Source organism: Phoenix dactylifera, chromosome 9, assembly GCF_009389715.1.
Source record: "Phoenix dactylifera cultivar Barhee BC4 chromosome 9, palm_55x_up_171113_PBpolish2nd_filt_p, whole genome shotgun sequence".
Classification (NCBI taxonomy): domain Eukaryota; kingdom Viridiplantae; phylum Streptophyta; class Magnoliopsida; order Arecales; family Arecaceae; genus Phoenix; species Phoenix dactylifera.
This window is the reverse complement of record NC_052400.1, coordinates 483,049-506,953: the sequence shown is the minus strand read 5'-3', so window position 1 is coordinate 506,953 and position 23,905 is coordinate 483,049. Positions and strand designations below refer to the sequence as shown.

Here is a 23,905-nt window from a genome sequence, read left to right as displayed (position 1 = left end):
AGTTTCTTTAACTTATGATGAAATCTAGAATATTACCATCCAAGAAAAGAACTATTAGATGTTTGAGCCAACCAAAACTCGTATGGCCGACCAAAATGATTGACAAACTAAGCATACACCCTAGTTGGTCAACTGTAGCATCATCATGAATGTGTAAATATTTTCAAGTCAACACAAATGTGCTATGGGATTCAAGTAACCTTGAAGTAATCAAGAGGATAAATACAGGGTTCCATCATTGACAAGCATGGTAGGCTAAGATCCCACATCATAAATCATATAAATAATAATAAAAAAGGTTACACTCTCTATAAAGGTTCCTCTTTAATTTTCCATTTGACATGGTTCTGTCAAAAAGGTGACACATAAAACTTATCCTATAAGTAGTGTAAATTACATCATTTCTCTCATCTCATGCCATATGATACGGAGGATTGACAAGGGAGAGACAGGTGGGACACAGCACTGCTCATAAATGAAAACTACTACTGGGTTAGCTGAACCTGGCTTATCATGAGTGCTAACCTCCCATTTCATTAAAAACAAGTATTTTAATTAGCAACCAATTAGACTTTAAGGAGCTTTAAAGAAACCACTAGCTAAGTCTAATCCATCGACAAACTAAAGCATGCCATCAGCCTTTCTCCTCGTACAGTATCTACCAGCCTCTTCTTTTGTCTTCTCTTTATGCCGTGTGTTTTATTCCAAAGTGCCTTCTCTTGAGGGAATTCGAGTTGTATCTTGTGTAATGATTGATCTTTTTTCGCCACTCGAATCTTTTTTATCTATCTAATTACGTAAACTTTGAAGCGAATATTATGCGATTCAATAGTTGATGTTCCGAAAGAAGATGAATTATTACGTCTTGTGAAGGACACAATCCGAACCCTTTCGAGGCAGCATCTCCTCTTGGTGGGGCATAGCTTTTTTTTTTTCTGGAGAAAAAAAGGAATAAAAGAAGGATGATGATTACTTGAAAAAGAGATCATCAGCATTTGGCCTCCACTTTGCTTTGAAAAAGCTGGAGGAATTTTCGCAAGTAGGTTACTTCGTCAGCTTTCCTCCGGATGGAATGGAGCGCCATAATTGGATTGATTAATTATAAGTAATTTCAAAATAATTAAGAATCCTAGCTCCTGTGACTGCCATCCAATTATCTTTACCCAACTTTCCCGTATATGAGGTCATATTGCAAATTGGCTTAGCCTGGATGGACTTGAGAAATGCCTTCCCAGTGGTGAAGCAATGACTGGTTGCAACTAGTTTCATGGTCATGGCCAAGAGATGTAATTAAATTTTGAGAGCATTTCCCTTCAAAAGATTAAGTTTACATCCCAGGGCAATTGACAGCTGACGCACACAAGGTGCAAATGAGCTTAAGTTTGGATCGAACAGCTAGCACAAATGAATTTGACTTAAACCTAATACAACTACTCCTATTTCATGGGTCGGCTCAAGTTCGGAAATGAGATATAATCCTAGCTTGGTAATAAACCGGACCAGTTTGACCTAATACTTAAGCTTACTCTATGGACGATAAATTTTTCAATATCTTATTTGCTGATTCTCATGAATGTATACAAAAAGAGACAGAGAGAGAGAGACACCCGATCACTAGTTTGGACCCAGTTCTAGTCATATCTATGAGTGAATAGATCTTTTAGTAAACCAGTGCATTGAAAATTTTAAGTTTTAGGCACAAAAGTGGTTGAGGAAAAGGATGGAGGTGATGGTGGAGCCTAACTTGTTTCTCTCTTATTTCTTTTGTCATTATAGATAATGTGGTGCAGAACCATCCTATGATGTGAGCCAACTACTTTACAATTGTCCTTCTCACGTTTGTCTCAAGCTTATAGACTTACGGCTAAGGGGACTAATGCGCAATCAGTCATCCATCTATTGGTGACAGGTGCAGAAGGTGACCCATTCTGTGGGACCAACTGATGTAAGTGGGTCTCGAGATGGCATGGTGCAAGTGGGTCTAATCAAAATGAATCCAAGCTTATCCTGTATCGGTTCAAATATCTCCAAACTTGAAGTTAGAAGACGAGAGCTGTGACTTGGATCAGAAAGAAAACTAAAACCAAGCTTCCATAACTTGTTCAGCACCGATTCTGCATAGATTCGGTCTCAAATTGGATCCCACTGGGAATGGAATCCTTTTTTTTTGAGAACAAACTAAATAACATTAAATTGTGTACATTTTTTCGATCATATGATTTTTTGTGTATAAGTTGTTTAGAGATAATAGATTATACCTAATCACTTGGATCATTGATATAAGACCAATATTGTCCAATCTCGATGGGATCTGAATGGAGAGCCATATATATGACATCTATTATGCATGATGATCACTTTATTTATCCATATTTGCTCTTTCAGTAAAATGCTAATAATTCGCCACATTTTATTCTAAAAGACACATATTAGTTCATGTTTCATTGGCTTAACAAGAAAGAGACTATAATGTTTGTTTTGGGTTTGATGCAGTTTCTTGTACTTGAAATCTCACACACCAATCTTTTTCAGCTTTCATCAAAGTTTCTTGCTTAATGGAGTGGATGATGCTAGCCTCCTTTGTTTTTTAGTTTTCCAAAAAAAAAAAACTCTCTCATTTGCCATGGTCTTATTTAGTATTTTCTTTAACTAGATGTCAACCTCAACATCCTCTTCCATCTAACCAATATTTTTTTTAATTCCCTCTTATTGCACTGCTTTTTCTCTGTTGCTCATTACTTCACTCTAGACCAACCAATTATTCTAATAACCTTATCATCAAACCTTCGGCTGTTCCAATCGCAATGGACCATAGAATGCACGTAATGGAAGCCACTTGACAATACCGGATGCGCAACGAAAGCCTCCATTAGAATGAAGCTGGAAGATATTAATTATAAATTGAATAAGCTAATATTTAAACATGAAAACCACAAGAAACTACTCACCATGTCACATTTAACGAAGTGACAGGTCCAAAATCACAGCATAACATCTGATGCTAATGAAATGGATAGGATGATAATTAACAGCAGGCAAAGAGAACATTAACCTGCGCCTATTTGCTTAATTTCAGGAGAAAACTCTTTGAGCTTTCTGACAAATTGTCTTGCATCTGGATACAGTAGAGAAAAAAACCCTCAACTAGCTATTCTTTCTCGAAAAAGATTATAGTCATTTGGCGGTGTTCATACATTAATTAGGGTAATTCTTAATATGGCCATGGATGATGGAAGTTTTAGTGGACCCATCAGCAAGTAGTTTCTGGCTGTGTATTGTGTTTGTCATGTAGCCATTCATCATGTCCCTTTATGGTGCATGATGCTACTGAACGGTAGATCTTGGTACAGGCGGCAAAGTTTATCTATGTAGTTAGGTCCTTGATAGCTTAGGACATTTGAAGCTCTACTTCTGCTCGTGGAGCGCCTCGGATGGTGTTTTCCACCTGAAAGCCCTCATCCCGAACTTTTTTAAGGTCAATTTAGATAGATGAGTGCTATAGGACGGTAGGAGAAAAAGTGCTAGTTTTATCATCAAAGGCCCGAACTCCAGAGTGGTTGTTGTTGGTGGTTGTTAGATTTTTGACACCTTGATGTCAGATGCTGAGCTGAGAGCGGCATGGGCCGGTTTGGGCCATACTTGGTGGGTGCTAATGTTCCAGGCCAAGCATATATACAGAGAGGCCTCCCTAGATCCAATTTGATATCAAAGTTCACCATGTTGCACTTCTTCTTCTTCTTCTTCTTCTTTTTTTTTTCGGGGCATTTTATACATAAAAACTACGGTATCAGCCTTGCACCAGCCAGGAAAACGCCAGACCTAAAAGCTGAAGCCGTTGCCTTTAGGCGCTTTCCTACACCCCAATAATTCACGCCCACAGACTTACGATACCACGGTAGGCAGCCACATAGTCCGCAAATCCTACCACCTTTGATCACAAATACTCTCAAAATTTTGACTTCAAATATTATTGTATGTGTTCAGGCCCCAAATTCGGCCTGTAACATGGCCCTGCTATTGCAAATCCTTTGCCCTCAATAACATGAAGCCACATTAACAATTTCATTTCAAATAAACAATTTTATTCATAAATATCATAAAATGTTTCATCAATAGGAAACGGTACAACGCTCTACAAATTTGAACAATTTGAAGTTACAATTTTTCCAAACCTATGAAGGACATCACGCCCTCTGCTCCTAACAATATTATATATCAGTAAGAAAATACATAGAGTGGCGTGAGTTATATGACTCAGTAAGTAACCATACACAATCTTATCGAATCAAGCATAATATTTTCTATGCCAATGCATTAATTTAAGAAAAATAACAATTATAACAAAGTAAAATATTTCATATATCATATATCCAAAACAGTCATAAAGCAATGCATGCCCAATCATGCAAATTCATAAATATAGATATGCATAATAAAACGTTGCCATTATCTATGCTTTGAAATCCGTACTCTAAGATGATAGTGCAACTATTTATGGTCACTATTATTATCCGTGACCGAGTCGTAATCTTTGCCAATTATTATTACCTGTTGACGGGGCTATTATAACCTGCTAGCGAGGGCCGTATATCGAGCTATTATAACTTGCTGGCGAGGGCCGTATGTCGAGCTATTATAACTCGCTGGCGAAGGCCGTATGCCAAGCTATTATAATCTGCTGACGAGAGCCATATGCCGAGCTATTATAATCTGCTGGCGAGGGTCGTACTCAGCAATTTAAAGTTTTATAAATTATTTCATACTTTTCATATATCACACATCATAATTAGATTGAAGGATAACTAATGGCATCATATTGTGTAAAACCCATAATCATGCTACAAACATCATTTTCATGCAATTTTGTACATCATCATGATTCATGTGCACACAATATAGTATTCATGAAGGATGTCATTTAATCAAAATTATGAATCACATACAACCATATGCTTGATACTAATTTTAAAAAAATACATCATATCAAATATAATTTTATAATTTTATGCTTATAATTAAATAGTAATTAGAAATCAATAAAATTTATGACAGACTATGTACTTTGATTTGCTCACAAGTTTCTAGATCCGGCCGACAATTTTATTATATCTATCAGCATCATAGAAAACAGTTTCTTAACTTCTTTTTTTTTTTCTTTTTCTTTCCTTTTCCTTTCTCTTCTTCCCAAGAAAGGGACGACCCCTCGTCGGAGTGCCCGGGAAAGGGCTAGCCCAAGGCCTGCGGCCCGACCTCCCTTCTTCTTCTCTTCTTCTTCCTCTTCTTTCTTCCTCTTCTTTTCTCTTCTTCCCTCTTTTTCCTCTTTCTTCTTCTTATGCCAATAGGCCTGGTCCAACTGTGTGCGGGCCGGTCAATGGACCGAGCCCTCAAAATTTGTCGTGGTCGTGGATCACTCTATTGCTGCCAACGAATTAAACCATCTCATAATTACAATCAAGGTTCCGCAATCAGGTTGTTGGGCCGGGCCAACAAATATAAATAATGGATGCAAGTCTTATTTAGTGTCTATATTAAACCGAAATAGCCTTTGACCTCAAAATGCAGCTCTTGCCAAAAATTACTCACAAACCCAGAATGTACACAAATAAGCAATCTACTGATACTTGTTTAGCACCACTAATGGAGATATGAGATGAGAGTATGTCCTAAGAGAACGAGCAATAGATCCTAGATTAGCCATGAAGACGGCTCCGATCATAGGTAAAAGTTTATTACAAGGCCACAAATGAGTATCACGAAGTCTCTTTGGAGTCCAACAAGCAAAATTATGTATTCTTGATAAGAAGCTCTTGTGACTTGCACCTCTCCTCTTTATCTTAATTATTATTTATTATACGCTAGGTAGCTAACACTTTGTACATATCAAAATTGAGGAGGCCTGTACAATGGGGTGTCCTACGAGCTTAATTATTGCAGATGGCCAAGCTGCAGGGTGATTACAGCTTGATCAAGCGCCCTTGGTGCATGCTGCAACGCCGGAGTTGCTCAATTGGGCTAGGTCCGGCCCGACCACACCGACACCCTTCCAACCGGCCGCCTCTTTTTTGAAGAATGAGAGAGCTCCGGCTCCGGCTCCTCCGACCTTTGCAGTAGCTCCCACATCACCTCGACGTCTCGATACCCACAACTCTGGACGTCGTTGTGAAGCTTTAGAATCCCACCTCCTGCCAATTCACATACATGGAGCATGAACACATTTAGCAAGCCATGCCATATAGTAGTAGAACTAGCTTTGCCAAATTATAGAGACACATCAAATAAAATAATCCACATTGGACTCAAAAATCTTGGCGTCCCTTGAAGGGTGGCACAAGTGAATTATGAATTGGACATTTGGTGGTTGGCATTTCTTGAATTGGACATAGGCACAAAATTCGAACCATTTTTTTTTAAAAAAAATAAAACTAAACAAAATTTCTATAAACTACAGTAAACTAAGAGACATAAAGTGTGATCACTGATACGAGAATTAAACTCGAACAAAATTGCCTGGTAAAAACATGAAATTGTGGAAAGAACCCGGGAAAAACGGAAGAGAGACAGATTGTTTCAGAGATCACACGGACCAGAATGGACTCTAGCGAATCATTAAAGATTTTGATAAAAGCTCCCTCGCCGGTGCCCGGCAGCTGGGGGACGGGCGGGGAGATCCGATCGCGCGCATTGGCCCGCGGTGCTGGCCGTGCCCATCATCGGATTTCGCAAGGCGCCAACTTGGCGACGAAGAGAGAGAGAGAGAGAGAGAGAGAGAGAGAGAGAGAGAGAGAGAGAAGGATCTCACCGTCTTTCCGGGGCCGGATGCGGGCGGCGAGTGCGATGAGCGCTCGCTTCACCGGCACCACCACCCGGTGCCACCACTCCATCCTCCTCCGCGCACCGCTTTCTCTCGCCCCCTGCCATCTGGACGCAGCCTCGCTTTAAAAGAAGCTGCTCGACCGTCGCTTGGCGTGCGCCGCCTAATCTGCTCCAGATCTCGACACGTCGCCTCGTCCCACCCTCTTTATGCACTTGTTTTTTGATTATTTTTTCATAAAAACTCTTCTCAAAATTTAATTTTACATAAGTACCTGCTTAAAATTTATATTTATTTCTTATTTTAATAAAATACTATTTTTGCATAAATACCTTTATTAGCTCTTCCAACACCATTAATAAAAATTATATTTATTTTAATTAAAAATAAAATAAATATTTTTTGTCTACTGTTTTGTAAATATTTTTTTTACATATCTATCCATTAAATATATTTTAGTTGTTTTAATTTGAAACCATTAATTTTTTAACAAGATGAAGTGGTACATATGCAAAAATAAAAATTAAAAAAAATGGAATAGTAAATATTAATTATATATGTAAATACTAATTTTAAGTAGGTATTCATACAAAATTTAGTATTTAGGAAAATATTAATAAAAAATTATTTTTTAACAATATGGTCCAGTTTCCTCTCCTGGTCCTTTAGATCGGGCGCCACGTGGCTGTGTAGGTAGCCAACGAGGGCTCATTTATTTCATGATTGGCCGCGTTCATGGCGATGCTGATGGACGCAGCGTAGGCAATTAATTCTCGTGCCTTTGTCCCCCTCCTCTTAATTTTCCGGGTTCCGGTTTGCCGGTCTCCGCTCGTGTCGTCGGCTCCGCGAGTGAGGACGAAGCGACCGCCACGTAGAGGCTTCCCTTTTTTTTTTTTTTTCGCGCTCGGACGGGGACCCGAGGTGGTCCTCGTGCCGACGTCGAGGAACACGTGCGACAATGCCAGCCGGCTTAACGGGCTTCACGGACTGCAAAACGCCGGGACACGTGTCGATTCATGGGGATGGAGGACCGTGAGGCAAAGTTCGTATCTGGTACCACTCCACCGTACTCTCTGCTCTCGTTCGTCTGTCTCTCGCGCTTTGAATCGCCGGCTATGCGGCCAGCCATATAAATTATATTTTATGGACTAAAATGAAGTGCTGCCATGTATGCTCTATAATATACTATTTTTTAATTTTGTTGAATATATTTGTACTCATCATGGGTGAGTCATCCATCCTAAAAAAAAAAATTAATTCCATCAACATCACTTGATGGATCCTGAATAACAATAATAAAACAAATGATAAAAACCCTATAACTAGGGGCATATATATATATATATATATATATATATATATATATATATATATATATATATATATATATATATATATATATATATATATATATATATATATATATATATATTGATACAAAAGTCCTTTGCATGTATTCAAGAATTTCTTCCTATATTTTTTTTAGAGAGATTATCACTTTTTTATACAAATTTTTTTTTTGCATGAATATTTTTGATAAATTCAAATTAACGTTAATACCTTTTTAAAATTTATATTTATTTCTATAACATCATAAAATACTGTTTTTGCATAAATAATCCTAATATAATGATTCTTCTAACATCATTAATAAAAATCATATTTATTTTAATTAAAAATAAATAAAATTTTGAAATTATTTTTTTGTCTTTCATTGCGTTTGCTTTATATTTATTTTTGTACATCTACCCATTAAGGATATTTTTTAGTTATTTTAATTTTAAACCGTTAATTTTTTTAACGACGTTAGATAGTGTGAATATATATAAAAAATAAGAATAAAAAATAGAATAACAAAATAAATATATTACGAAAGTATATATATATGCAAATATTAATTTTGAAAGAATATTTATATAAAATTTGATATTTATAAGAATATTTATGAAAAAAATCTTAAAAATAGATGGTTTAGAATAGTCTTCCTATGATCAATGATTCTACGTGCCGATATTGATTACTTAGATATCATTGTTAAAGAGGAAAATGTGTTTTCCTTCTGTGGACAAGGCAGTAAAGAACGCAAACGATGTCCCATTATAAATTTGTTGGGATCTGATGACACGGTACGATGAAAATGATAATTTTTGATAATTTATTAATAAAAGTTGGATTATAATTGATGACTCGCTGCGTATCAAAATCATATCCATCAACTCTGTCGACCAATCGAAGCATAGCAAGTGTTATAAAAAATTAATAGCCAAACAAATCTCTAGACGATTAGCATGGGCAACTACAACACCATGCACCAGATAAGAAAGATCATAATCTTAAAATGGTAGATAAGAAAAAAATATAACATCAACATCTTTCTCTTTATAGAAATCAAATTAGAGAATCTCCAAATAACATACTTTTCACCCCACCTACATCTCGTCATTTTGCTCAAATTTCTACACTTGCTTTCTAAAATTTTGCTAAATTTACGCATCGGAGGATCTTTCACCGGACATATTCCAGCAATTGGGACCATATTTTTTCGATTGCAAGTTGGAGCTTGTACCATGTAGCCCATCTTCAGCCAAGCCGAGCAAATTTCACGCATTCGATCACCTATTTAGCATTAGGATTTCATTATATGTGGGAGAAATCCTAACACTCGTCATCCTACAAGAATGTTAACAAAAAAATATATATATTGAAAGGAGCCCAAGAAGCTTCTTGGTCGGCCTAGAAAATTGCCGTCAAAATATGACAGGTCCTACAACGGGACAAAATTTAATGGAAAGAGAAATTTATTTGCCTTCTTCTTGTGCAACTATTTCGTTTGATCACGCCCTTGATATATTATTATCTTGAGACATGGACATCCGTGTGCCGTATTAGCTCATATCAAGTCCACGTCATAAGATTAGTAGGTAATGCATGAAGAAGATATGTTGTCCTACGCTGGCTCTTATTATGACGGTAGGCTAAGCTTGGTCCAAAGCATCACAAGCGTTAGTCCCTTTGATGTGATGGAGAGGGCCACGGCAGCCATCAGCTTTCTTTTGAAAAATCCTACTTTAGACTTTGGATGCCACTCATGGAAGCCCGGGGAGAACGCAGTATGAGACAACCGACACTCGGAAACTCAATTATTAGATATCAGGAATGATGATACTTTGTTGACTGCGACTCCAAAGGACGGATTGACAGCAGGTTAGCACGGCAGCGCCACTAAAAGATATTGAAATTTGAGGGGAAAAAAAAAAAAAAAAAAAAAAGCTAATGGCCAAGGTTGGCTGGATTCGTGGTCCTCCGTTTTTTTTTTTTCCTAATGCGGGTGGATCATACCTGAAGTATTTAACTCTTCATCTGGTCCATTTTAAACCCACAAGTTTTCACGTCGCAAAAACAATTGAAGAAACAAAAGAAAAACACCTCCATTATTTCTTTATATTTTTTACATAAATACCCTTCTAAATATCGAATTTTATATAAATATTTTTTTAACATTAATATTTGTATATATATTTTCATAAAATACTTATTTTACTATTCTACTATTTTTTTATCTTTATTTTTGTATATGTATCCACGATGTCTAATGTCGTTAAAAAATTAACGGTTTCAAATAAAATTAACTAAAATGTCCTTAATGGATAGATGTGCAAAAAAAAATATTTAGCTGAAAAAAGAAGAGAGATTGCAATGGAGACAAAAAAGTAATTTTAAAAATTTATTTTATTTAAATTAAAAATAAAATATGATTTTTTTACTAACGGTGTTAGAAGAACCGTTATATTAGGGGCATTTGTGTAAAAACACTATTTTATGATGGTACAGAAATAAATATAAATTTTAAGAGGATATTCACGTAAAAAGAATCCTTCTTTATATATACATATATATATATAATAAAAATTCATATATAAAATATATTGATCATCATATCGTATTCTACACAGATGTCAAGGCACTCCAAACTTTAGCTCAGTACGTATCTCAAAGCTATTATTATACAATCCAATGGTTGATTCTAATGAAATATAGAAGGTGAATCTTTCTTTTCTATAAAATAAGACCATGTACGATGATCCAACTAGCTAGCACGGCTAGTCAAATTGTGCCAAACCACTATGATTATGTTCCGTGAGACTTTTAGCATAACATTCAAGGAGTGCAATGGTAGAAAATTTGTTCATGAAGATTTATTTGTATTTAAACCTATAGTGCAAGCATTAGAGTTAAAGACATTTCTGGCTTCTTCTCTATGGCATTGTTCTGGAAAAAAAAGAACCAACCATATTGTATTGCACTCCATTTTAGCAAATTTGTTTGTCTTTCTATATCATCGGCTATAAATGTTTATGATAATCATTATATAGATAGAATTTTGTAAAACATTAAATGAATGACACTTATTAAAGGATGGAAAAAAAATGATCACCCATATTGTTATCTGCTTGAAAGAGGTTTTCATATTTTCTTTCACTATCTACCAATACTAGGCATATGAAATGCATGGAAATATGATGGCTTTTATCTCATTTGATATATCTCCTATCTTTATCTACTGCATTCATTTAAAGTCAAGGCTCAGACAACGAGGTATACTTTTAACAATAAAGGAAAACTTAATAGAGTACCTAATGGATAGATGTACAACACTGCTTTGACAAGAATGTAGGTTAACTTAGTACCATAAGTAAAAGCTTGGTTGTTTGCATTCTAATGTATATATTAAAGATGTGGTTATCAATCGAAGCATATCTTTACCAATTCAAAAAGAAAGCATGGCCTGTAACACTCCTTTATAGGGATGTCTTCATTTTTTTATAGCAACTGCACTAAGTGACAAGGATTGGCTATCAAACATGCATGACACTGGTGGAGTTTGGATACTCTGCGGTGTGATTTTTATACCGCCGAATTCTGTACGACCGTAGAAAGCTACCATGCTGTTCCATTTTGGAGACGGGCGGCTTTTATTTATCCTGCAAGATGTCTATATACTTTTCAGTATGTTTACATCGTGCATGAGAGTTAAAAAAAAAAAATGGATATTTTCGAAATAGATAACATTTGGAGAGTATGATTGGTCATATCTAAATTAATCCGGGACTCTAGGTTTCAAGTTAAAATGTACCTTTTTTTTAATAATAAATGGAGGCCAAAAAAAGCCATCCAACTTTTATTAATAAAGATAAATTAAAAAAAATACATTTGGGGAGGGAGAGCAAGCTCAGTTGGAAAGATAAAAAAATGAATAATAAGAACCTCAATGAAAATAAGACAATAGGAAGATAGCAAGGAATATTCTCGATTTTGTTCTAAATTCTTTTGAAAGCTAGTAACTTTTTTTGATTGCATAGAAGAGACCACTCATTGAAATTATGAAGACTAGCATAAGTAATAGAAGTGATGGATGATTACTTGTTAAGTAAAATTCGAGCATTTCTTTTCTTCCAACAACCCAGACCATTGCCACGAACAACATGAGAATAATAGGCTGAAATTATTTTGAGAAATTTCCGAGTCTCCATTCCATACAAAGGTTCTGAAAAGAGGTTTGAGGATGAAGAACTCCAAGAGAGCAGCAAATTCCTTTCCAAATGGCCGAGAAACACAACCTCCTATGCTCCTACCAGATTTTTTTGTTTAAAAGATATCTCTGGTGCCAAATTTTTTCTTCCAACAGAGCCAGAGAAAATATTTGTATCTTAAAGGTAGGTACATCAAGATAAAATATACCTGGTGATAACTGCTAAGCTCTGGGTAGTGACAGTTTGAACAGGTAAATACATACATATACTTTGACAGAAGGGAGTAATACCACCATTCAGAAAGATGTTTGGGATTTTCTTTTTCCAATCATATTCTAAATGCCGATATATATCAACTTCTGAATCATCATCATCAGTAACACCAATTTGTTCTGCTTTTCAATAGATACGCTAATCTTGATGTAAATGTAATTTAATTACTTAAAAAGAGGTAAGATAGAGGCATCAATACATCATACACATTTCTGTTATGTGAGATAGGAGTACTTTTTTTTTTTTTTGGGTGAAGCATATATAGGAGTGCCTTTGAATGATAAATCTGTAACATTTTTGGATCTAAAAAAGAATTAGCTTTTACTTTTTTTTTTTAATAGACATGGTGAATGTGAAAAACCCTGAAAGTTGAATTGCGCTCAGGATTTTTGCTCTGTGGAGGAAAAAGTTTCATGGGTACTGAGATGTAAAAAAGTATCAGGGAAAGAAGTTGCTTTGTTTTCAATGCCAATGCGGAAAACTCTTTTTGGCCTTCCCTTGGCTTATCTCTAGTGTAATCCCCTCTTTGGTACTACATTATCTCCATTAAGAAATTTGATAGTATTTTAATATAAAGCATTTTTTGGCCGAGGAAAGTTAGTCACTTAGACATGAGGGGGATATTTACACATATCCACAGAAAACAAAGGGGGAAGGGGAAGGGGAGCATGCAATAGATTCTTTTAATATTTATGGACTAAGATCATGATATACCATACCATACCAAACCGAACGGTACCGAATATACCGTACTCCGTACCAGTACCGATACGGATGTGTATATGCCAAAAAAATTATGTACTGTACTATACCGTATCGATACTTTGCTAGTGTGGCATCGGTACAGGATCCGGTACAAGTACGGCAAACTTTGACCAAGATACATTCCAATTCTATGTACTAAACCGACTTGAGATTCTAAATTTTGTAAGCTACTTCTCAAACTCTGAACTACATGTTCCCATGTCTTTAGACTCCTAAATTTGTTGGATACCAGAAGCCTTTCTTCGACCACGGATTTGTTTGACATAGAGAACGTTATACCCATACATAAATTAAATGGAGGGTGTGCTTGCTTTGCTTGTGGTTCACTTATTAAGATTGCTTGTTTCCACCCAACCACCAAATGAAATGGAAATAGAAAGGACTCCATTTTGTACATTGGATGCCTTCCCCAAAAGAGAGGCCTGGGTACGGTCAAACCGGAGTCCTCCGGACAAATATCCCACTAACCAACTTGGAGGTCGCCTTTTTGGACCCAAGAAATGGAAGGTGGCTTTTGGTGAGAGCCAACCGACACGCCTTGCTTTAAGGGCTGGAAATATCATTAGAAAGATGTCTCCTTACCTAATCATTAGAAAAGTCATGGTTCTCTCCGCCATTCATTTTTCGTCGGCATTGAGGCCAGATTTATTTAAAATTTAATATTTTTTATGCCCGAACTGGAACCGCGATCGCCTCTACTAGTTGTCATCGTAGTATATCTCTTCATCGCATACCTAGAAATGGTTTTAAAGACTCCCATATCTTAAAGTGGGGCGGAACCTCAGAAGAATTTGGTTCAATCATCGTTACCATTGCTGCATTGTCAGCAATAGATCGTTCAAACAAGATATATGCAAGTGATGGGATCCGCTTTTGTTGTATTCTATCTTGCTCGGTCAGACTATTGATTGATGCAAGGATCGAAGCCGATGGTTTGAACCAAACCTAAGTCGAGAGGATCCAAACCGTTCGAACAAGATTAGCCAACTAGCTTGTTAGTGAATAGAGGATACTAGTCATATTGAATATTTGTGTGTGTGCAATTTAGAGATTTAAATTTGTGCTTTCTACTTACATATCCCTATAATATGGTTTATTGCATATTTATTCTCTGAAAATCACTATTTGTAGATATACCTTTCAAATTATTTTATTTTTGCAGCAATGCCTCTTTGTTAGAGTTCTGACAAATGGCATAAACAAGTAACTATTATAAGCATCAAATGATAATATTACTCTTTTGTATTAATATGCCTAAAAATTTAACATTAAGTTTGTATTATAAAGAACGACATTCTTGCATAAATTTTCAAGACATTAATGCAAAATTTATAATAAAATGATTTTGATAACTAAACTACTTATCCATTATATCATTAGCCAAAAATTTAACGACAGAGGCATCATGGTAGATAAGAGATAATTTGAAAAATATATATCAAAATAATAATTTTTAAATAATAAATATGCAATAAGTCAAATTTGCAGGGCATATATGCAAAAAAATTATTCTTAAATTTTAATGTCGAAAGTGAGCCCATATGTGCACTATCATAAGTCCACTGCATCGCTCAAGCGTAACTTGTTTACCTACAAGGCATACTTTGCAATTTGGCATGCTTGAAACAACTTTCAGCAAGCCAAGCCTGAGTTGTTTGTAAATCCGCAATGTGACCCAGTATAGTAATTAGGGTTTATCTTGGTTTCAGGTCTACCATTTATCTAGTCCTGCTCATTATGCATCAACTTTCATTCTTTTATTCCTGCAGATTCCCTGGTGTTTGTATTCCTTTCCACAAGTTCAGTTTTATTACTGATTAATTTCAGGATGTCACAGCATGTTTGAGTTTATTGGAGTGTACCCAACATATCACGCTCGTTTTGCCTGAAGATGGACCGGTCAATATAGGGCGGAAAGCGGATCGGATTATATCCAATCATAACCATTTCCGTATCCGATTCAGGTCAGATTGGATATTATTTTTTTGGTCCGATCAGATTCGGATATGGATCCGGATAGTCAGTCAAAAATCTTCCGGATATAGATATGGATGCAGATTCACTTGATTTTTTCGGATTCGAAAAAAGATCCGGATATTCGTAGAACAAGGATAAGTGAAAAGAAAAAGTTAAGTTAAGTTAAATCAGAGAACCAATTAAGTGGTTAATCAAACCTAAACTAAAAGAAACTCAGATATTGAATGACCGTCATTTGAGACAGTAATCCAAATACGGAATATTTGATTCGAATAAAATCCTTCGAATCACCCCGCACGCCTGAAAGGCTCAGACATCTTATTCGTCCGTTTCGTTCCTCTCTCCTTTTCATTATTTTCAAGCAAGTAGGGTCTTGAAGATTTCGTCCACTTCCTAGTTTCCACCCGACGATTGCAAATCAGCTACAACCGTGAGATGCCTTGGAGGCGCCATAAATTCCGTCTACTTTGGTGACGAGCAACCTTATCCTTTATGAAATTATTAGTTTTTATTATTGATAAATGCTTGTCAAAATTATTTTTTTATTGAATATTTCTTTTATGATCATGTCTTCATTGCTAGTTTTCATCATTGAATTTTGGACAAATTTGATTAATATCTGAAAAATATCCGATTTATATCTGTATCCGGATTAAAAAAATGTGGATATGTTTAATATCCAATTCATATCCATGTTTGTATATAACAAATATAGATATGCTTAATATCCGATTCATATCCATATTTATTTAGAACAAATACGGACTTTAATTTTGATAATATCTGTATGACATATCAATATCCGATCCATATCTGATCTATTTTCAGCACTACGGTCAATTGCAATTTAATGTAACCGAATGCATAACAAACTAGATAACCAGCTCAAGCCCTCTTGGTGCAGAAGCTTAACTTGATTAATTTATGCATTTAAGTTTATAGTTTTGAGTCTGAACGGGTCTTTTGTCCATGTTTATCCACAACCTATTGGCACATCGAGGTGATTAGGACCTAATCTTAGACAGCATCACACATAAGCTCCAATGTCGGGCAGACAGGCTATATTGGGCTAGTATTATCAAAATCCAAGTATACTATTTCAGTAATGGATTAATGCACTAATCTTCTTTTGGGAGAGTGTATTAACACCTAGGTTAAACACTTCTGTATTTATAAACTCATTTCAAGAGCAATGATTTGATTGGGTTAGTAACATTACATTTATAGGTGAATATCGATGAGGTTTTATAGGTGACTGTATCGCCATGTTAAGATGCACTAATCTTTTTTTTTTTTTTCCAGCATTGATCGAGTTAAGATAGATTAGACTAAGTCTTTTTTTTCCGAAAGAGATAGATTAGACTAGGTCAAGGCAGGCAGAGTTGAGATGAGAGATGAGTTAGGTTGGGTTGGGCAGGATCAAGTAAGGTGATCCAAGCTATAAGATAGTCAAGTCGGATTGAGTCTCGAGATTCAACACAAGAATTGTTATGGCCTTAGAAGCCAACAAGCCTGCAGTTGAGCTGAGTTGAGCTTTACACTGCTAACTATATGTGTTTGATTTTGATCATTCTCTAATCTAAACAAACTTCTGATTGGGCTCAGATTGAGACTTTCACTCATGTTTCAGAGTCTGGAGTAATTGGGCTTGGACCATTTATCAATGAATCTTTGAATGAGGTGGAGTTGAGCTATGTTTGCATGTACATGTGATAGCTACCTGCCAAACATGTGTCAAGGCTAGCTCTGGGCTGCAGAAAATGCCAATGAGATGTTGGGGTGAACTAATGAACTGAGAGAACTCAGTATGTATGAGTACAAAACCTTCTAAACAACTCGGCAGAAGGGAAGGGAATTCTCCACAGGAGGAAGTTCAATTTGCTTTGATCTATCCTGGTTGACCGAACCAAATTAGATAAATTTCCACTGTAGGCTCATTTGGTTCGCGGAAAAAAAAAAGGAGAAAAAGTATAGTCAACAGAAAAGTAATAAGATACCTCTTGTTTGGTTGGAGTTTTTAAAGGAGAGAGATAGAAAAGTTGTATTCCCATGGAAATATGATTTTCATGTTGCATGAAAAAGTTTTTTCCATGAAAAACATGGAAAAATTACTTTCCTGTGAGTCGGGAATCACTCCATTTTTATTTTTTCCCAACAAAGCTCTTCAGCATTAAAAAAGCATCAAAGACCTAATTTATATTAAGGGTATAATAGGAATTGCACATAATTTTTCCAGAAAAGTAGATGATCAACCAAATATAAGCACTCTGTAAATCTGTCACTTTTCCATTATCAACCAAACATACTAAAAATACTTTTTCAGGAATCTGCTTCTCAGGAATCATATTCCTAGGAGGAAAAATGCTTTCTGCGAACTAAACCAGCCCTGTATGTTAAGCAAGGTTGGATGAAACTAAATTGCTTGCAATCCAACTAATTATAATTTATAAGTAGCAGCCTTGAAGTGTTTGGTACTGAACATCTTCAGTTACTAGCATGCATATCAAAATCATTTTTAAGTAAACACTTTTTGACTCTACTTGGAGATTGGTGCATCAACAAATAAAATGCTGCACGGAGAAGAACTCTTACAAGCAGCATATACCATGTATACACCAATAAGAAATCATAGGGGATGTAACAAAATGAAACCTTCCCCCTTCCAACATCAGGGAAATAAAAAACAAAAACATAAAATGAAAAAGAAATACTCAAGATCCAACTGAGGATTAATCAGGTACTCCATCATCATCATCTTGATTTCATTACAGATCCAACAACCGAATCAAAGAATCCAATGTCCACTCTACATCGACTCCGTTGACTCTTTTGTCGCGTTGCTCCCCTCGTCGGCTCCTTCTTCCCCGCTCTTCCCCTGGCTTTGACCAGTTTGACCCTCCGGCTCCTGAAGCGAGATAACGGTCTCGAAGGCGCCCACCAAAGCCAGCACCTTGCTCTTCCTCTTCTCCATTAGCTTGGTCCTCGCCTCTTCTATCACATCATTGCTCCTTGGGGCATCCTTCAAAAACTTCCTCCCCGTCGCTGCCGCCTCCGGCCTCCTGAAAGGCACCACCTCGGGCCTCGTCGTCTCGCTCGACTCCACCCTTGTCGCCTTCTCTTTCTCAGATTCCTCCGGCTTTCCACTGCCAACTGCTGGCTCACTCTGAGGCTCCTCTGAACTTTCCATTACTGGCTTTTCTTCTGGCTCTTTGGGGCTCTCTTCATCTCCATCCACTCTGTTTCCATCACCGCCGACTCCTTCGTCATTTGTAGCTATCTCAGACTCCCTTGTGGGGGAACTCGGCTTCTGTCGATCTGTTTGAGAGGTAGAGTCAGTGCTATCTTCTGGAATATTTGGTGTGAAGGAGCCGGTAAGGTCGAGCTCATAAGGCACATCATCTTTTATTGCTGGGACGTCGACTGGTTCACTCTCTTCAACTTGGATCAGTGTCTCCTCTTCTTGCTCGGACTTTGTCGCCGGTGGCTGTTCTGTTGCGTTGGGAGTAGTAGTACCAGTAACTTCTTTTGTAGGGGCCCCTAAACTCTTGGCCCTTACCGATGGTTGAGTTTTTGTGCTCTTGAGAGGCTTTGATGCTTTATCAGATGCTGGTTTCGAAGAGATGGCAGCTCTCGGTAAGGAGGATGAAGACTTGTCTGTCCTCTCTTTGAGGGTGTTTGGTGTGGGTACTCTACGAGGAGTGACCGAAGGCGATGGAGGCTTCTCAATGGGGGTCTTTACAGGCACACGTCTTCCAATCACAGCACCCGAAGGGGTCTGGGTCCTGCCTCTGGAAGTGGCGGTGGTGCTCGAGCTCGCCATTGGCCTGCGAACGGGATCTCGATCAGAGGAACCGGGGACCAATGGTCTTGTGGTTCGTCGGCCATGGAGGGTGTCTGTGTGATGAGGGGCTGAAGAAGCTGAGCTGCTCCTCTCTTTTAGGCGAGCATCCCTTGGTCTTGATGTAGCCATGAGCAAGTTGAGTGCCAACTCTGAGAAGGGAAGACAGGTTTAGTGTGCTGGAGGCAGGCGACTTCTTATCCATATCAAGTGAGAAATTATAACAAAAATATTAAGCTTAACAAAACTCTTATCATTAGGAATGATAAGAGAAAAAAGGTAAACTGAAGAAGGCTAAGATATTAACTTTGCACAGGCAGCCTTACCATATTTCAGATCCATCTGGCAACGATAATATGAAATCTTTTAGATTGTGAATATCGACTTGAATAAGTTAATTTTTTCTTTCAAATGCTGCTAAATTTTCTTAATCTTGTAACATTTTGATCTGCTTGTCTACTTAATGCATGTATTAATATATATAGCGCAGAGTCCTCAAAGCAGCTTCCCTATTCCAGGTTTCTATTCAGCATGTATTAATTCCTTCTATTTGTCTTCACAGTGGTGTCTCCTTGCCATCCTCTTTCCACCAAACATCCAGTAACACCTTATTCCTATCATGCTCTTCCCACTAAGTAAAACCAAAATATTGTTCATGAATCAACAAGAGTTATCCATTTGTAGTTTTCTTTTTCTAAATATTCTTTTGGGTGATGAATTCATGATTTTAGTCTCCTGATCTCATGTAGAATTGATGAAGGCGATATGCCTAATTTCATGAATTGGGGAGGGCCTTCCCAGAACTTTTCTTTAATCAATACAATCATAAGCAAAATATTGTTTGGATAGGTGTCAGCAGGTGCTGGATTTGAAGTCCTAATGTCTGTGGCTAATTATTTTCTACAAATCTCTGTAAAAGCATGCATTGTTTCTTGGGCAAATGAAGATTATTCAGGCACTTTACCTAGCATATATAGAATCTTAGCCATGAGAAGATCATTAACAAGCCAAATTAATATTCAAAATTCGAGCTAAATGAGCATCAAATCCTCCTGAACTCAGTGGTTATATTCAATTTAAAGATCTTTGATTAACTCCAAAAAGATTAAAACTACAACAACAATATTATACAAGAAAGAGGATAAAAAGGAATTATGAGCAAATCCCTGCATGCAATACTAGGAAGACTAGTGGATACCATGGCACTTACAGAAAATTTACATGCATTGATGAAACAAAATCACAAAAAAAAGAAAACATTAGAAATAAAGGAAAGAGATGAAGTAGAATGAATTTAGGAAGTTGGTGTGAGGAACAAGTTACCTTGATCAGACTGATCAAAATATCACTCTCAACAACAAAATCAAGATGATGGCTCCTCTTGCTTGAAGATTGTTTTAGATGCAGAAGGGAGGGGGGGCCTGAAAGATGGAGAGAGAGAGAAGGCTGGTCTCATTTTTGTGCAATGGGATTTCAGGCTTTTGAGAAGGGGGTGGGAGAGAGGGAGAGGGAAAGGCGGATGATGAGCCAGCCTCCCATGTTCTAAAGTGGGGAGGAATGGACCAGGTCAAAACTTAAGGCACTTGGGAGCCACCGAAATATGTTATGGTTTCAAGCTAATTACGGAGGGGTAAACTAACGCCAACCCTCACTAATAATCCTAAAGAATTAGGTTAACGGTTTCAAAACAGGGATTCTCCCAAATTCCAGGGTTGTTTGTGATAGTTGATGTTGGTTTAGCATCTTTGGTGCAAATGAGCAATGCTACTGCTTGAATAATAAAAAATCTTAGGAATATGGAGGTCATTTGCAATTCTTTTTATTGTGCTTGTTAGCATCTATTATTTGTTACGGCATGGACAATCACTTGGAGGTTAAGTAGAAAAGTTGCATATCAATTATGTAACATATTGGCAACTAGCATGGGTTGAGCTTGGGTTGTCTCTTTGGCACGAAAGAATGATTACCTTCTTCCATGATGTCAACTGTTCGATCGTGAAATAGTTGTCTTGAGATTTGTGCAGGCAGGGCGGGTGCGCGGGAGGGAGAGGTTAGAGTGCTTTGAGCACGATCGAGATTTATACGAGTAGGGAAAGAAAGCGGTCAGAGTGCTTTGAGATCTATACAAGGTACGATCTAATAAAAAAATATTAATGATTGAAATATTTTGAGATTTGTACAAGATATGATCCAATGAAAGATGATCGATCATTCTTTCGCACAAAAGATACAACCAGAAGAACCCTGTTGCTATTCTTCTCTACTCGGGGTAGTTTAGGATTCAAAACTTGCGGTGACATTGCCACCGTATTTTTTTCTCTCAAAGAAAAAAAAAAAGCAGTTTTATCGTATTTCTAAGACAATCAATTATCCATGTGATGTCTCTTATGCCCAGAATAATTAATGTAAATCTGAAGAGAAACTTTAACAATTTGTAACTTGAAATTTAGAGGAGCAGGTGCTTGTTGCATTGAACAAAGGGATACATGACTATAATTAGTATTCCAATCGCGTGCAAACCATTCCTCAGCAGGTTGGTAGATACTGGATAGACATCTATGCAGGTAACATGGATCTTAAGTCATTAACAAACCAATTGCTTTGCATCTTTTGCTAAAAGAATAACTTTATAAGCATTCGAAAGAACATAAAAAATGGAGGGCAAACTTCTAATTTTGTCTTTTGTCCATGATTGCTTCTGAATACTTAGTGAATAACCTAATATTTCATCATATCATGACCAGCCTAATGCGTGATGAAAAAGAAAGGGAATTTGATGAATACTTTTATTTGGCGATACTGGCAAATTATGGCATAATAAGATTATCACTATTTCAACTACCTAGCAGAATAAGATTATTCACTAATGGATGATGCTGGTGAATTATGGAAGAATAAGATTATCACCATTTCATTACGTGACCAACCTATGCACGACATATTTTATACATGCCCTTTATTTAAGATACTACCTTATAACCCATTGTCTTAATATGTATATGAATTTTCTTAGATGCTGCTTGATGAGTAGCTCCTATGTTATTGTGGCGAGTTGGCTTTAAAGGTCAATGGATATCTCCTATAATAGTAGTTAGCTCCTAATGTTCCACAAAAATATGTTTTAATAGTTATATTGTAACAACTCAGGACCTTATTCAAAAGATTAACCGGAAGGTATTATTTGGATTCCTTAATCCTGTATAAGTACCCAAGATCTTCCTTATGAATAACCGATGTGGGACTAAACACACGCCCGCACGAGTCCTCACATACTTCCTCCGTTTAAGTTCCAACGTCCTCATCAGGCTAAGGGCTCAAATTAATTTAAATCTAATCACATCAGCCCTAGTAATTCCATATTGCAGTGTCCTCTAGTCCACAGGTTATAGGCCAAGTCCGCTCTGATACTATTTATAACAACTCAGGATCTCACCTAAAATAGCTAGCTGGAAGGTATTTTTTGGGTTTCTTAGTCCTGTATAAGTACCCAAGATCTTTTTGGCGAATAATCGATGTGGGACTAAATACACGCCCCTACGGATCCTCATAACAAAAATAAGTTTTAATATTCATATAGTATGGCATGAACACCGCAATCATATATAAGCCATAGTTTCTGCTTTTAGCCAAAGTAAAAGCAAGAATGCAAAATACATGCTTATTGGTTTATATTCCTGAAAGTAGCATAGTTTTGGCAAGACAATTAATAAAAAGGAATAGCCAAGTGCATGAGGTTCTCGTCATTCCGGGATATGCGAATAATCAAATGTGCATAATTTTATCTCCATATGCTGAAAGGCTATTTCCATACATCGAGCTTAATTATGACCTTCAAAACATAATAAAGCAATCTTATCGTCGTAAAACATGGCTCTAGGAAATAGTGATAGTGAGAGCTTTTAAACAATTAAATCTTGGCATCAAAGCGACCAACAACCGTTCCTCCCACTAATAATAAAAATTAGATTTCACATACATCCCATGATCTTATGCTCGAATCTGTATCAAACCTTTTCGTTTAGTTTAACATATCAAAAAGACCCATTAGGTTACAGGCCGCCACCATCACACCAACTCAAGTTGGGCCCGCGCCTCTTTGCCGCCGAGGTACTAATCATTTGATCTCGCACTATAAACAATAGTTTATGATATCAATCACGCATTCATAATACATGCCATGAAATTAAGAATGTTTTTTTTTTTTTGGTCAAAGCGGTATTTCATTTCAAGTAGAAATTAAGAATGTTTGCATCCTTGTAGTAGTTTCTATATGCCAACATTATCTCGCGATTTGGTCGATGAGCAGGGCTAGCAAATAAGGACCCGACCTGTATCCGACCCGCAATAAGCATATTTGGTTTGAGTTAAATAGTTTTAGTTGTAAAGCATTCAACCCATTTTGGCTTGTTTGTTAAATAGGTTGGGTTCACATTTTAGAATCATAACCTGTTTAATGTTATTAGGTCGGGTCGAGTTAACTGAGCTGGTACCATGCCCATTTCCGACTACTCTTGCCTTGCTACATTACTAGATTTATACCCTATTTGGCAGAGCTTTTGGTAGGCCAGAAAGCACCTCCTGAGTATTTTTGGATGGAATAGAGGTATTTGGTAAAAAAATCGGAAAGCTCTTTTAGCTTTGCCAGAAAACTATAACAGATTTTTTGAAAAATGAAGCTTCTTTGAAAAAACATTTTTAGCATGCGCCAAA

General features: G+C 36.8%; 2 protein-coding genes across 2 annotated transcripts; both read right to left on the bottom strand.

Moving 5' to 3' along the window:
* Window positions 1-5,667: 5,667 nt before the first annotated feature.
* Window positions 5,668-6,976, bottom strand: LOC103715639. Its single transcript, XM_008803329.3, has 2 exons — window positions 6,800-6,976; window positions 5,668-6,182 (listed from the first exon to the last, which is right to left on the bottom strand). The coding sequence occupies exons 1-2, from the start codon at window positions 6,879-6,881 to the stop codon at window positions 6,013-6,015; spliced, it is 252 nt and encodes an 83-aa protein (XP_008801551.2). The 5' UTR covers window positions 6,882-6,976; the 3' UTR covers window positions 5,668-6,012.
* Window positions 6,977-17,866: 10,890 nt separating this feature from the next.
* On the bottom strand, window positions 17,867-20,741 carry LOC103715637 (chromo domain-containing protein cec-1-like). The gene is made up of 2 exons (XM_008803328.3): window positions 20,519-20,741; window positions 17,867-19,347 (listed from the first exon to the last, which is right to left on the bottom strand). Exon 2 carries the CDS (start codon window positions 19,325-19,327, stop codon window positions 18,164-18,166), a length of 1,164 nt encoding a protein of 387 aa, XP_008801550.1. The 5' UTR covers window positions 19,328-19,347; window positions 20,519-20,741; the 3' UTR covers window positions 17,867-18,163.
* Between the last annotated feature and the right edge of the window lie 3,164 nt (window positions 20,742-23,905).